The sequence below is a fragment of the Mustela putorius genome, unplaced genomic scaffold (assembly GCF_011764305.1).
Source record: "Mustela putorius furo isolate JIRA1106 unplaced genomic scaffold, ASM1176430v1.1 tig00004007_pilon_pilon_pilon, whole genome shotgun sequence".
Lineage (NCBI taxonomy): Eukaryota > Metazoa > Chordata > Mammalia > Carnivora > Mustelidae > Mustela > Mustela putorius.
This window is the reverse complement of record NW_025422145.1, coordinates 516,702-532,580: the sequence shown is the minus strand read 5'-3', so window position 1 is coordinate 532,580 and position 15,879 is coordinate 516,702. Positions and strand designations below refer to the sequence as shown.

The 15,879-nt window shown below is 45.7% G+C and overlaps 1 protein-coding gene across 1 annotated transcript in view; it reads right to left on the bottom strand.

The window, feature by feature from the left end:
- The window catches only part of GPR139 (G protein-coupled receptor 139), a 39,912-nt gene extending 28,072 nt beyond the window's left edge, over positions 1-11,840 (bottom strand). Inside the window, exon 1 of the mRNA XM_004750278.2 lies at positions 11,451-11,840. Coding sequence (XP_004750335.1) covers positions 11,451-11,574 — 124 coding nt within the window. The 5' untranslated portion in view covers positions 11,575-11,840. The remainder of the gene's footprint in view (positions 1-11,450) is intronic.
- Positions 11,841-15,879: the final 4,039 nt, after the last annotated feature.

Genomic DNA, 15,879 nt, shown 5'->3' with positions numbered 1-15,879 from the left:
AGGCATTCTTTGTTTCTCCTCCAGTGCCTACATGGGTGCCTGGTGTATGAAAGAGGTGCCACATAAATGTGCTAAGTGAATAAAGTTGGTGTTATCACCCCCATTCTTGGAAGAGGCTCCGAGAAAGGTAAATTACTGCTCACGACTTCACAGCTAGCAGGGTTGCAGTGCTGGGACTTGAACCCCCAGTTATGCCTAATTCCTAAGCCAGTATTACTTTCCCGATGCCTGCTGGCCAGGACGGGTGGTGTTCTGGAAAGGTTCTGAGTGTGGAGGGTAGACGTAATAGGGGGACCACACTCTGTGAAGGTCAAGATTTTGGGCCTGTGATTCCTTTAAGGAATGCCCATCTCTACCATCTTCATGGCATTGCTCCCTCTTGAGTTCTTTCTCTAATCACTGCTCCATTCTGCCACCTTCCAGGGAGGCCACTGCTTTTCGTTCAAGAGGCAGATGATGGTTCTTATCAGCAGCTCTGTGGAGCTGAACCGTGGTGTTGAGGCCAGGAATTCTAAAAGCAGAGGGCTGCAGCAAGAACAGAATCACCAGGCCATTCTATACCTTTGACTGTGGGAAGAGGGGGTATGTGGGTGTGCATGTGTGTGTGCGTGCACATGCATATCTGTCCCCATGTAGGTGTATGTTTATGCATGTTTCTCTGTGTGTACAAGTCTGTGCACACGTCTCTGTGTCTATGTGTGTGCATACATCTTTGTATGTCCGTGTGTGTGCGTGTATGTGTGCACATGTCTCCATGTGTGGGTCTGTGGAGAGTCCCTCCTGTGAAGCAATGTGGCTGATAGTTTTTGCTGCACCTAGCTGAAAACAATAAGAAATGTCTTTGGTGGAAATGCAATCACCCCAGGTCTTCAACTGGTAAACATTCTGGCAGATGAGGGGGGAAAGAAAAGAAGTTACTGGCGAATATCAGAAGTCAAAAGAAGTCAACACTGTAAAATGTGTTGTCCCAAATCAGGGTCACTTTGTGTGGTTTCTACAAAGCTCTGGCTTCCTGTTTCCTCTGCTTGCATCTCACTCCCTGTTTTCCTCCTGTCCTCAGTCTGCCTTTTGGCATTCAAGACTCACCCTCTTTCTGTTCTGATATGTGCCACCAGTCCCCTCTTGCCTAAGAGTCACTGCTGAGCCTGTCCCCCTTGACTCGTCCTTCCATTCCTTCCTTCCTCGGCCTTCAGGTTCCAGTTGTTCTCTTTAGGGAACTTTCCTTGGCTTCCCCATTGGGCAGGTCCCCCCATGAAAAGTTCGTCTAACACCATGTGCCTCTCCTTCATGTTCTTTCCCACGTGACTATTTACATTTATTCAGGTTTGGGATCATGCTGGTCTTTCCCATGTGTATCATATGAGCATGCAGACAGGGAGCGGCTTTTTTTAGGCTTGCTATGTGCCTAGCACAGTGCCTGGTACTTGGTAGTGCCAGGCACATGGATGGATGGATAGACGGATGGATGGATGGATGAGTGAATCAATAAATGCAGATGTAGTTGTCTAATTGCACTTTCTTGTATCTTGTCTCATTGTTTTTGCCATGGAGCAAAATGGAAACATATTTGGGTTCAAAGTCCCAACTCTCAATGTAGTTCAGCTGGTCATAACCTTTACTCAAGAGAAGCCCAAGTTACTCAGCCTCTGAGATAGAAAAGTGAAGATCCTGGCTTATCTACACAGGGAAGTTCCCTCACTTTGAATCCCACCAGATCTAAGGTAACCACATCTTCCCCAAACCCCAACCTTCCCTTCCTTACATTTCCCTTGATGGAGTAGAGTCGGCATGGTTATCACTATTGCCATGGTCAAGGCACAGTGGACGTGGAATCTAAAAGATTTGGGATCAAGGTTATACCTCATTAGCTGTGTAACCTTGGTCGAAATTCCTTGTCCTCTCTAGGGCCTCTGTTTCTATATTAAGAGCATTGTACTAGAGATCAGGGCTCCCCAGATAGTAGTGACTGGCCCACCAACATTATGATTTTTTCCATCTATTTGTGTTCTCTGTACAACTCTTTACTCAACATTTTGTTTTAAAGTGATTTCCCTTCCCTGCCCCCCCCCAAATTTATACCTTTTATAAAACTGCTGTCCAGGGATGCCTGGGTGGCTTAGTTGATTAAGTATCTGCCTTCAGCTTAGGTCATGATCCCAGGGTCCTTGGATTGAGTCCCGCATCAGGCTCCTTGCTCAGCAGGGAGCCTGCTTCTCTCTCTGCCTGTACTCCGCCTGCTTGTGGTTGCTTGCTCTCTCCCTCTGACAAATAAACAAAATCTTTAAGAAAAATTTTAAAATACTGCTGTCCAATATAAATACAATGTGAGCCACATATGCAATCTCAATTTTTCTAGCAGCCACATTAAGAAAATAAGAAGAAACAGGTAAAATTAACTTTAGCAGTATGTTTTATTTAACTGTATCATCAAAGATGTAATCAACATAAATTATTAATGGGATATTTAATTTTTTTCATATGGAATGTCCAAAGCATGGTATATATTTTACATTCTGAGCACATTTCTCTATGGATGCTAAATCTTTCAGTGGAAATCTTTGATCTCTGTTTACATGTCATAAAATATACAGTTGAAAAGAGTAGATTCACATACCCACATTGTCCCAAGTATAAATTTATTTTCCCGCAACTGAACTGAGTATCCAGGCTTAATTGTAAATTAACTGAAGTCAGATTAAAAAAGTCAGTTCCTGAGTTATGCTATGTCATGTGCTCTATAGCCACATGAGACTTGGGGTTACTATATTGGACAGCATGGACAAATAACAAACCTGAATCACAAACCCACTTCCCTGCTATAAACAGAAGATATTCTTAAAAATAAATACAGTGATAATACAAGGGTGACCTTACATTTTAGCTAGATTCTGAGCCCTAGGCCTGCTCTGTGTCTGTTAAAAAGAGAGATTTAGCACACATGAAAAGGTATTAAAGACACTAGCACCAAGATGAAACTTTCCCTTTGACAGAGTCAGAAGGTTTGAGGAAACTGAAAAGAGATTTAATAATGATTTGGCCTGTGCCACCTAAAATAGTCCCACATAAAACAACAATAGCAACAACAAAACCCCTCAAAATCCAGATAATTACTCCGAACTCTAAAGTTTCATAGCCCGTTTCCCCTTTACACCGATCACTTTGATTCCTCAAGAGACCACTAGCAGTGTGACTTTGTAAGAAGGGAACTAAATAAGAGTTGGGAAAGTAAGTTCTGGTTTATTGCCATTCCTAGCTCTGCAACTTTAGGTAAAGTCTCAGTTTCTTCCTGTTAGTGGCAGACACTGGGGCCCCTGCTAGCTATGCATTGCTTTATTTTGTCCATATCATACACCCTGTGGAAAAAGACACTGTTATACTCATTCTGCAGAGAGGAACACTGATGCTCAGAGAAGTTTAAGCAACTTGCCAGAGCTCCACCAATAGGAAGTCACGAGGCTGGAATTTGAATCCAGATCAGTGGGGACCATAAGACCACATCCTAATCCACCATGCTGTCAGGTTTTGAGGGCTCTTCCATTTAAAAAAGAAAAGGTGGATTTGTCTTCCAGGACATTGTCAACATGCAATTTGCGGTACTACTTGGGAGCTCGCTCTTCTAGTCACGCCAAATCCCTGGTTTCCTGAGTTGGCATGCTTTTTTTTTTTTTTTTAAAGCCACATATTCATTTGGGTCTCCATCTCCTTTACTGCTTGCTCCTCCCCCTAGCATCTTGTTTTTATTCTCCACCCACTGTGACCCCCTTAGCATTTCTTGGTGCTTAATGAAGCTTTACCCACTCTAGAGTTTGTGAATTTGCATCCTGGTGGGCTGTATCAAGCCTGCAGATATGTTTGGTTTGGCTCATGCAGTGCTGGCTTGCATAGTGTTTTTAAAAATTTTCGAATTAGTTGCCAACATTGAAACATTGGGATGTTTCACATAAAAATCTGGATTCCTAGATTTTTGGAAGAATTTGGCAACACTGGATTGGCTGAAGAGGGGAGTGATGGTGGTGCTTTCTGACCTCCCCTAGTCCCCACTCCTCTCTGTTCTCTGTCACCCTCATTCCTTGTGATTTAGCCCAAGTGTCAGTTGTCAGCTGTCACTGTGTGTGGGCTGCCATTTTCTTACAATAAAGCTAGCCAGTAGTACTGAGTATCACTATCAGCTTCTAGCTATGTGACTATGGGTATCTTAGCATTCTCATCTGAAAAACGGGCATGATTACTATACATGTCTCAAGGGGTCAGTGGGGGAATTAAATGAGTTAGTGCCTATAAAATGTTCTGAAGAATCCCTAGCACATAGTAAGTGCAACATACGCCCTAGCAGTAGTTAAGAGGAAAGTGCAGTGGTTTTGGTAAATATGTCTCTATCACTGGGGGGAAATTAGAGAGGCCAAAAGAGCCACAGGCTTTCAGAAACACAGTAGGGAAGCATGATTCTTTGGGTAAGTGAAGCGTTTCTTAAAACTGGGCCACTGTGTGTGCATTTACACTATTTGGCTGCTCCTAGCAGGTCTCTGAATTCGAGACACCTGCTTTCCCTTGGCCCCCACATTTCAGGCACCCTCTGCAGGGCTAGCATCCCCTATCAGCATTGCCCACATAGTTCGATCACATGGAGGTTCAGTGGCAGGGTCTACCTACCACTGAAGGTCTGAAGAGAGGTCTCCCTACCTCTCTTCTGTCCATGGTCCTGTATGCAGCATGCAGAGCAATCTTGCTGAGTGCTGGTCAGACCCTTTATCAATTTTAGTTGAAGAAGGTTTCATGTTCTGGACTGACAGTTTTTCTGAGGTTTCACTGAACCTCAGGCACCTCTCTGAGAGGTACCAAATTCCCTAGGCTTATGATGGAATTGATTTAATCCATTGGATAATTCTTTCCTAGTTTTCCAGGGCAAAGAGTTTCATTCCTGGTGGGTGCACTTTGAGTGGAATTGTGCAGTTATGGAAAAGACCTGTATATATAAAGTAATGTTTGGCTTCAGGGGATTTATAAAGTTTGTTGACATGTCAGACAATAAAAACAACACTACCTACTATTTATTGAGCTCCCACAATGTTTGAGGGATTGTGAGAAGCCTTTGCATATTTTCTTTGGGATTACCACCACAACAGTGGAAGGCACAGAAGATTAATCACATTTACTAAACTCTTACTCTATTTGAGAGCACACATGTGCCAAGAATGCTGCTACACATTTTTACAATTTCATTTGTTCCTCACAACAACCCTGTGAGATAGGTATTATTATGATCCCATCTCACTGATGAGGCTAAGACACAGAGAGGGTGAGAAATTTGCCCAAGGTCAGAGGCTAGCAGGTAAGGGAGCTAGGATTCAAACCCAGACAGTTTGGGATTAGAGACCTCTTGATTAATTGCTGAACTTGGCTGCCTGCTTTCTTATAAATGAAAACTGAGGCTCAGAGAGCTGGAGTATCGTATCTGAGATCACACAACACACATGGGTAAGATACAGGATTCAAATCCATGTCCACTCAGTTCCAGTGCAAGGCATTTTATATTCAACCTCAAAAACAGAAATGACACATGAGGTCACTACAGAAATCACGCAGAGAAATGGACAACATAGCTACTGGTCTGGACCCCAGCCGAGCCAGCTTCCAACATAGCTACTTCATTGGTCTGTGCTTGGGTCTCCAACAAGCAGAGCTCAGCTCTCCCAGGTCTTTGACAGACTTGTAGAGTGAATTACTGCCAGAACCAAGCCTGGAATCTAGAACTCCTCACGCAGTGCTCTTTCTCCCATTGTTATAACAGGGATTCTAAGGCCCAGTGTACATAAAGAGGAGCCGTACAGGTTAAAGAGGACAATTAAGTGCAGCATGTAGGAACTCTGACATTAGGGTATCCATGTGCTTTTGAAAAGGGCAGCCATTAAATAAATTATGGTAAAATATATAGTGGAATACTATGCAGCTTCATAAAAGAATGAAGAAGCTTCAGTATAACATTATGGATGATCAATATGTTAAGTGAAAAAGAACAAGATGGAGGACAGTGTGTACAATGTGCTCATTCTGAGGAGAGTTAAAGTGTTGAAATCCTTTATTCTTACTTGTTTATGTGTACACTGAAATACTCTGAAAGAACAAATAAGGAACCAAGATACTGACCAACTGTTACCTGTTGATGGGGTGGATTTGGGAATTGATAAACAGGGGAAAGGGAGAGTAGGGAGATTTTGCAACGTGTGCCTTTTTATATTTTTAGGTTTTTGAATAATATTAGTGTTATTACCTATATAACATATAATGTGCACACATATGCATGCATGCACACTGCCCAAAAGCAGCTGCATAGGAAAGCAGCCTATTCCTCAGCCACAGCTAGCTGTCTGGGAATATGAGCCTAATGTTAGTTTTTCTGGATTTTCAAAGGAACTTGGAAATCTTTTTTTTTTTTTTTAAATTCCAAGTTTTAGTTTCAAATGTTTGTTGCTAATATATAGAAATATGATAGGTTATTGCAAACTAACAGTGTGTCCTGCAGACATGCTGAACTCACTTATTAGTTCTAGGAGCATTTTTTGGTGGAGTCTTTGTGATTTTCTCTAAAGTCAGTGATATCATCTGTGAATAGAAACAGTTTAATTCCTTCCTTCCAGTAAACCTTTTCTTTCTTCTTCTTTCCCAGCTAGAATTTCAGCTAGTGTGATGTTCAGTCAGAGTAGCAAGAGCAGATACCCTTGTCTTGCTCCAGATCTTAGAGGGAAGACACTCCATCTTTCAAAATTAAATGTGATGTTAGCTATAGGTTATTTATTGATGCCCTTTTTCAGGTTAAAGAAGTTGTCTGTGTATTCCTCGTTTGATAAGTTTTTATCATTAATGTTGAATTTTGTCAAATACTTTTTTTGCATCTATTGAGAAGATCATATGGATTTCTTTTTTTAGGTTTTTTAGTATGGTAGAGCATACTGATGATTTTCAAATGTTGAACCAGCCTTGCATTTCTGGAATAAACCCAAGTTTGTCTTGGCTTATTATCATTCTTATATATTCCTGAGTTAGATTTGGTAATATTTTGTTGAAGATTTTTGTGTGTGTGTGTCTGTGTTCCCGAAGAATATTGGTCAGTAGTTTTCTTATAATGTCTGTTTTGTTATTAGGGTAAAGCAGGTGTCATAAAACAAGTTGAGAATTTTTCCTTAATTTTTTAAATTTTTAAATGCTGAAAAAAATGACTTACAGAGTGCTGCAGGCAGTGTGTTAAGTGAATAACTCACCACAGCCTCAGAGCAACTCTGTGAGGTATGTGCCATTATTACCATCATCCCATTTTACAGAGGGGGAAGGTGAGGCACAGAGTAGTTAAAGTCACTTACCTAAGGTCACATAGCTTATAAGTAGCAAAACCAGGACTCAGACCCTAGAGGTCTATCAACAGACCGTGTTTACTAGATTTTCTCAAAAGATGTTTACAGGTGGATGAGAACACATCTGGAGTGCTCAGTCCATCTTACTGGTCACCATTTTCCCATTCCTGGTCAACAGCAACTGTAACTACTGTGTGTCCCAGCACCGACTCATCAACTCCATCTCTCACTGACCCTCACAGGCAGGTATTAACCTGTGCTTTCTCCTGGTTTCTGGCTCCCCTACCGGCTGTTGCAGAAATGCTCCTCTCTGCTGGGTGGTGTGTGGTTTCAGGCTATCATCTTCCTTACCTTGTCTCCTTTAACATCCCTGGTGCCTTTTAGAAGGTAAATTTAAAAAATATCTTTCAAAGCTCGTTTAATTTTGCAGCTACTCCTTCCTTATCAGCTAGGCTCACCTGTCTTCTCAGCCGCTTCTTCCCCCAGGCATCAGGCTCATCTCTTCCTCCTGCACTGCCTTCTGCTTTTTACAGTTTTGTCCCAGTTGGCCCCATCAGTGTCCCCAACTCTACCTTGTTAGCTTGGCTGGCTTTCTGTATGCATTTTGAAAGGTTAGAAACATCTTGCTTACTTAAAAGGAGGAGAAAAGAGACAGAGTTTTAGGAACAGCTGGGACACCAGTTTTTTCCATTGAGCACAACATGAAGAACTGAGATTAGTTAAAAGAACTTCTGGCAATAATGAAGGCACTGTGGTGGACTTGAAAGAGCAGATGTTTGCACACTGGCGTGTCTGTGTAACTATAGACAAGATGCCCCACATCTCTGAATCTCAGTTTGCTCATCTGTAAAAATGGGTTCAGAGAAATGTACAGATCCCAGGGATGTGTTGGGGATTGAGTGCAATAATGTAAGCATTTAACATAGAAAAAGATCCAGTGTGGAGAAGGCACCAATAAGTGTTTTCCTCAGTCCAAGTGGTGTGCTAAACCATTTTATATAGACAATCTTATTTAATATACACCATCTATGTGGGTAGTAGATAAAATGAGGTGGGAAAAATTATGGTACAGAAAATTAAGAGTTCTTAAATGGCAGATTTTTAAGAGTTCTTAAGTTCTTAACTGCTAATAGTTCACATTAGGACCCCCGGGGACCCATTCCAGACCAGTTAACTTAGATTGTCTGGGGCCATTCCTAGAGGCAGGGTATTGGACCACATGGCTCTTCCTTTCAGTCTAGACACTGAAGGTGGTAAGAAACATCTGTGCTTCTCCCAGTTAGTGACTCCCCTGTTTCCAAACACTCAGCCACTCCCCACCCACCCTTTGGTTTTCACCCATGTTGCCAACCACCCTGTGAAAATTTGGAAATGAGGTGAGTCCACTGCCAGGAAAAGTGATTCAATTAAAATTTCAGTTTTCAACAATATTATCAAGCCCTGTGGCCTGTTACTTCACACCCAGCATAGCTGTGCATCCTGGTCAGTAGCAGAGTAATGAGGGCTTGCTAATTGCTGGTGGCTGGGAGTGGGGAGGGGATACTGTAGTGAGCTCAGCAGGAGTAAGGCCCTGAGCTAAGTGCTTTTCTTGTGGCTCCCAGCCCCTTCTCTGGCTCACATGCCAAGCAGCCCCCTCCTTACCACCAAATCAGCTTCATGATGACCACAACTGCAGCACCACAACAATAATCAGTGTGTGGTGTCGGGCCCTCAGCTGAGTGCTTAACTTGCACCATCTCCGTCAGTGTTTTTATTTCTCACCATCATTCAAGGAGTCAGCTGCTTTCCTAATGCCAATTTTACAGATGTAGAAACCGAGACACAGAGTCACAGAAGGTCCACATGTTAACACCAAGCTCTGCTTCATTCTGCAGTCTGCATTCTTGGTTACCAGGACATAATTGTCCCCCTTTATGGGTCTAAGGGAATGACTAAAGGATTTTACCTTTGAACCACCTTGCAAGCCATTAACAAAACCAGCCCATGGTCTTTCCGAAAGCCAAGCCTCTTCAGTCATCCTTTTCCAGAATGCTTGGTCCTTCTGCCTCTACACAAGCTCTGCTTGTGAGCTCCTTGAACTCTGGGACAACACCTTAGGGATTCCCTGAGATCCCTTAGGCCCCTCTTCAGCACTTGGCACAGAGTAGGTGGTCACTACTCTGTACCCATCAATACCTTCCAAGTATCCATCAATACTTTACAAGTTCTCATCCCAATCCCTCCCTCTTTTAAGTCTCTAAATCCTGGGCTCAGCCTTGATGAGCCTGTGCCTAGCACTGCCTGGCACACAATAGGTTCCAGTGCTGTGGGTCAGAAGGCCCTAGCTGGCATAGGAGTTAGCTGAGCACGTGTGAGGTACCTTGTCTTCCACCTTTAGGTGTTTCAAGGTCTGAGCTTTCCCCTGTTCTGCTCATCCTCATGTTCCTGCTCTGGACCTTTGGAGCCTCCTCTTGTCTTTATGTCTCCATCCCTTAAAGCGTTTTCAGAAGAAAAGCCAGAGACAGTGGCTACTTCAGTCAGCAGAGGAGATGGAGGGGTGAAGGTGGAGGGGTCAGAGTAATTCTGATATGAGAGGTGAAGGGAAAAGGGGGCCTGTCACTTCTCTGGGTCAGCAAGTGTCACCAATAACCAACCTTTACAAAAACTCAATTCACCTTAAGAGAGCTCTGGGAGAGGCTCCGGAGGGCTGAGAGGGGGAGGTGGGGACTGGACTGAAATCAATTCCTGTTCAAGGTAATTACAGGACACGTGCTGCTGCCCCAGCAGGGCGAATCAGAGGTTGAGCATCTCCCAGGGCAGCCAGAACCATTAGTTAGTAATAAAAACCTCATCACTCGCTGGGAGAGAGGTTTGGTGATTGTAAACTTAGCTTTCTCATGCCTGCCAAAATTTGGGTGCAGGGGGGTTGTAGCATTTATTTAAACAACCTTATCAGGGCCCCTGACCACCAGGTTTAATGTTGTGAAAAGGAAATCTCAGCAAGTCTCTCAGAAATCCAGCTCCCAAGTTCCCAGGATCCTGGGATGCGGAATGACAGAGTAGATGATGCTGTGATTCTAGGCTGTACATTGGATTTTTTTCTTAGTGATTTCCTTTTTCTCCTCTCTCATCTCCCTGTAAGTGATCTTTAGGAATCTTTTTGCACATAGACTGTCTCAGGGACTATCTGGAAGAAGGGTTTATCTCAAGCTGGGAACCCCAGGAACCCCCTCCCTGCTTCACAAATAGCAAGCACCCCCCAGCCCCCAGCAGCTCAGCTCTCTTCAGGAATTCAGCACCAGTCTCAGCCACACTTTGGAAAGGATGTTAAGATGTGGGACCAGCTGGACATCCGCAGCAGTCGTCAGCTGCCCAGGGTGGGTAGACAGGGAAGCAAAGCCAGGGAACAGGTATGTCCTCAAGGAGACTGTGACCCCCTGAAGTGGTGGCCTTGGTAGCCTGTGTGTCTCTGGATCCTTGCCCTGGCCAAAGCATGGTTCCAGAGCCAACCTGGAGACCCCCCTCCCCCCGTTTGCTTAGGGGATCACAGGGGCTCATCCCTTGCCCCATCCCAGTGGCTCCAGAGAAAGTGTGCGGGGTATCAGTCTCCTGCTTCACCTCAAATCAGGCAGGGACACGCAGTGGGGCGGAGGGACAGAGGTTTCCTAGGGCTGGGGTGGGTGTGGGAGTGAGTGACAGGAGAAGTGAAGCCCCCCACTAAGCCATCTTTATAGACATGCGGTCAAATCTCATACACAGCCCCCACTGGGCACCGTCAGGGACACGGATCCCTTCAGATGCGCATACAATATTCCAATCCACGCGCACACTCACACCAACCCGTACTCAAATCATGCCCATCAGCTGCCGCGTACCCTCGTGACACACACACACACACACACACACACACACACACACACACAGGAGCAGACAAGAGTCCCCGCCAGGCCACAGCAACTTCCTTTCTCCCAGTCTGGAAATGTCCGCAGTTGCCCTTAAGGCTTAAACTTTTTCAGAGGGAGCGCCAGGGATCGCACAGCAAGCATATCGAGGCCTGGGGGTTCTGGGCAGGGTTGCTTCTCCCTTGGGGCTCTTGCCTTCCTCCCTCTCCCACACACTCCTCACCTGGTAAACCGAGGCACAGCAGAAGGCTGTAGTAGACCACGGGCACGAAGCCCAAGCCGCAGACCGAGCCGGGGGACCAGGACAACGAGCTGTTGGCTACGAGGTGGGCGTGCGTGTGCTCCATGAGCTCGCCCCTCGCTCCCCTAGTCTCCGCGCCCGGCCTGCCAGCCCCGCTCTGGACGCCGGTTCGGTGGTGGCGGCGGCAGAGGCAGCAGCTGGAGCAGCAGCGCCTCTCTTCCCGCAGGACTTGCTCCTACCCTTTGCCGTGGTTCCCTCTGCTCCCTCCGCACCTGCTTGCCTGGAGTCCTGGCACGGCCCTTGTGTAGGGCACAGGGCGCTGGGCGCAGGGACTCGGGAGGGGCTCCCAGAGCTGGTCAGTGCGCCTCCCACCTCGGACCTGCTCGGCTCCCGCCTCGGAGACGGGAAGCTGGGACGCTGCTCCCTGCAGCCAATCAGCAACTGCCTGGACGCCGATGATGGGTGAGGGGGGTTGGATGCACGGGAGGAGGGGGTCCCAGCTGCTTCTTACAGCTCCAGCTTCAGGAGAGCAGTGAGACCTGGGAACCCCAGAGGAAGACCCGAGTGGGGATCGGCTACCCCTTCTCCACCCCCTTGCGGGAGGGGCGTGGTGTGGGTGGGACCTGCTTCTCCAGCATCGGCTCAGTACTCCTCCAGCGTGTCCTCAGTTTGCCTTTCTCGACTCTCCTAGTCACTGCTCTTATCCCTTCCCAGTGCTGTCAGTCCATCTCCATATAGAGGATACTCTACCTAGGGCATGGGGTAAGAGGAAGCTGTCGGAGGGAGGATGCTCAAGAGTTGTCATTTCCCCCGGGCCAGAGGAGCTGCACTTGAAAGGAAGTGTGCATGCGTCTCAGTGCGTGTGTTGATTCTGGGGAAGGCCAGAGGTGCAGTGTCCCTGAGTGGATTGCCTTTGAAGGGGTTACAAGCTGGCTAAGAGAAGCCCGCCACACTGAGACCTTCTGTCAGGAATAAGGATGTTGCAACCATTCACACACATACTCCCCCCCACTCACACAAAGATACACAATACCCAGTCATGTGGGTGCACTTATGCGGGCACGCGGAGGCCCTCTCATCCCTCACCCAGACACACGTGAAAACAGAAGTGCACCCTTATCAACACGCACAAAGACCACACTCACATGACATCCCAGACACACACAAACCCGTGTGGGCATCATCTAGGCGTGGTTTAGTGTTTGAAAGTTGTGTGAAGTATAGGAGAGGTAAGCAGGTGGGACCTAGGCAGCCTTGGAGAGTTGGGGTGAATGGGCACCTCCCTTTTTCTTCGGTGTAGGAGGTTGAAGAGTTCCTAGTGCAGCTCTTCTAGAGGCCACAACAGATTCGGGTAGGGAGAGAAATCAGGGGCTCAAGACAGCATGTGTGAGAATTAGATTCTGTAGAAATATCTAGGAGAGGCATTTCCAGGGGCTGGGTGTAGCTGCTGCCAGTTAGTGCAAGAGTATGTGATAGCTCAGAGAAGCCTAAGGCCCCTTTCTGTTCTGCCCCCGCCAACATTCATTCTGGGGGAGAAGGAACTGGCTGGGCTTTCTGCAGTCTCTTTCAGGTTTCCTAAGATGGAGGAGACCCCTGCTTTTTCCTGCCCAGCAAAGGGCATGTGTCCATTCCCCATCATTGTTAGGGGCTCCCCAAGACAGGCACTGGGGGTGGGGGTGGTAGTAAACTCCGGTGAAGCCAGGGCCAGGCAGTCTGCAGAAGGGAGGGATCTGCTGGGTCTGACTGGGTCTGTGGTGAACAGAGAGGCTTGTGGTCCCCTAAAGGGACAGATTATTAAAAAGAGTCATGTGGGTCTGATGAGCACAGGTCTGATATCCCAAGCCAAGTTGGATATTGAAATTTTGTTGTGAACTCTCTCATTTAAATGTGACTACCCTGAACAAAAACAAAACAGAAACTCCACTGTATTGATAAATAAAGCAGTATCATTGCAGAGGTTCAATAAATAATGATTCAAAAACCCTGTAGATTTGTCTGTAGGCAACCCAACTGAGATGAGAAGCTGGGGCTAAGGGGGGGAGTGTGGTTTGACTAAGCTCCCCAATCTATTCAGGGACCTCTCAACATTGTGACTCAAGGATAATGCCTCAGGGCTTTTGCCCTGGCTATTCCTAAACAGTCCTATTTAAAATTGAAATCTTGGGGCACCTCAGTGGCTCAGTGGGTTAAGCCTCTGCCTTCAGCTCAGGTCATGATCTCAGGGTCCTGGGATAGAGCCCCGCATCAGGCTCTCTGCTCAGCAGTGAGCCTGCTTCCTCCTCTCTGCCTGTCTCTCTGTCTACTTGTGATCTCTCTCTCTCTGTCAAATAAATAAATAAAATCTTAAAAAAAAAAATAGAAATCTCTACTACTACCCTCCAACATGCTCACTTCCTCTGCCCACCCCCCCACTTAACTTTTCTCCATCGTGCTCAGCACCATGGTCATACTACATGCAGTCTATTTAATTAGTTGGTTTCTTACCTGTTTCTGTTCTCAGAGGGGCAGGGCCTTTTGTCTGTTTTGTTCACAGTTGCATCACCACCTTCTGTACTGTGCCTGCATATTGTAGACTCTTAGTAAACATAGAAAGAATGGAAGGCCCCAGCACCCGTTGACCTAGGACATGTGGGACGTGGGGAGATGAGTTTATCTTTGTCTCTCTTTGCAGGCCAGACTATCAGAATGTGGGATGCTGTGAGGGTTGGGGGGCATAGTCTCAGATTTAGTTTGTAATTATCGTGTCTGACTAGCCACTCTGAAAATGATTTGTGTGGTTTGGATTATGGGGATCTAGTTAGAAATTCTTTATAAGGCTGCCTCGATGGCTCAGTTGGTTAAGTGACTGCCTTCAGCTCCAGTCATGATCCTGGAGTCCCAGGATCAAGTCCCGAGTTGGGCTCCATGGGGAGTCTCCTCTCACTGACCTCCCCTCTCACTCACTCTCTCTCAAACAAATAAATAAAATCTTTATTAAAATAAAAAAGAAACTCTTTATAAAACTAGAAACTTGGCTGGGCATAGGAACAAGGCTGCATGGGGAATCTTGAGGGACCTTATTTTTTGGTGAGCCTCTATTTCCCCATCTATAAAACGGGGATGAAAGAAACCAGGGGTATACCTTGTTTCCAAGATACTGGACAGGATGGGAGGCAGTAGAGAGGTGGGAACAGTATAGACTGTGATCTGGAGAATGGGGGAATTGAATGGGGTGCTCAGCTGGCTCCATGGAGAACCTTGGCAGCCTGTCAAGGTCAAAGTTTGCTGGGAAATGGATGGTTAGAAGAGAAGAACTTTAAGATCCTAGGTCAGGCTTTTAGTCCTGGGAAGGGACAGGTTGAGTCAAGAACAAAGTCTGTTTAATTTTGCTCAAGGGCTGAGCCACTTGACTGGCTCTGTAAGATGAGCATCAACTGTGGCTAGCTAAATTCATTCACTTATTCTCTCAGCAGACTTTTACTGAACATTTAAAATGTGTGTTGATCAGGAGCTGCTGCATCATTGCAAGGCCTAATGCAAAAATGAAAATACAGGGCTTCTTGTTCAAAAATTGAGAATTTTAGAGTGGCAGTAGCAGAGCATTAAACCAAGCTTTGGAGCCCTATTAAGTATGGGGCCATGTGTGCCTGTACAGGTCACACACCCATGAAGCTGGTCCTGATTAAGATACAGAGGTGGGAAATAAAAGTTAACATTTACTAGGTAGGGGTTTTATGATGAGACAGCTGTGTCTTTACTCATTATCTCCTCATGATAACACTAGAAGGAAGGTACAATTACTAGCTCAATTTTACAGGCAAGGAAACCAAGGCACAGAGAATTTTAGTAAATTGCTCAACTTCAGCTGACTGGGATTAGGTCCAAGGTAGTCTGACTCCAGAGCCTGTGCTGGAACCACTTCCACTTAGTGAAAGGATAGGCATACAACAGGAACCTGTCACACTGTGATATAGGCCCCATGGGACTCAAGGACAGGGACTTCCATCTGTCTTTTCTGCTGTATCCCCTGTTGCAAGGACATACCTAGTGCCAGGTGGATGAACAGAAATCAATCTTAAGTGAGTAAGTGAATTAATATAATAAATATATACGAGTAATGTTGGAGGAAGGAGTTGAAAATTTAAATGCCTATTAGTCTGGACATGTAATAAACATGAATGAGACAGAACTACTTATTGCATATTCTTTACTTCCATAAAGAAATATGCTGTCTCCCATTTTCCTGGAAACACTTGGGCCTCTTGGTCTCGCTTCCACTTTTCTACCATTTGATGGAGGCAGTGGTCTAAAGGAATAATTATTTTCTCTAGGAAAAGTGGAAACACAAACCTAAGTTGCAAGGCTGTGGTGGGGACTGTACAGATTAGAAGTATGTGCTAGCCACTGTACTGAGTTCTGGATATATAGATGT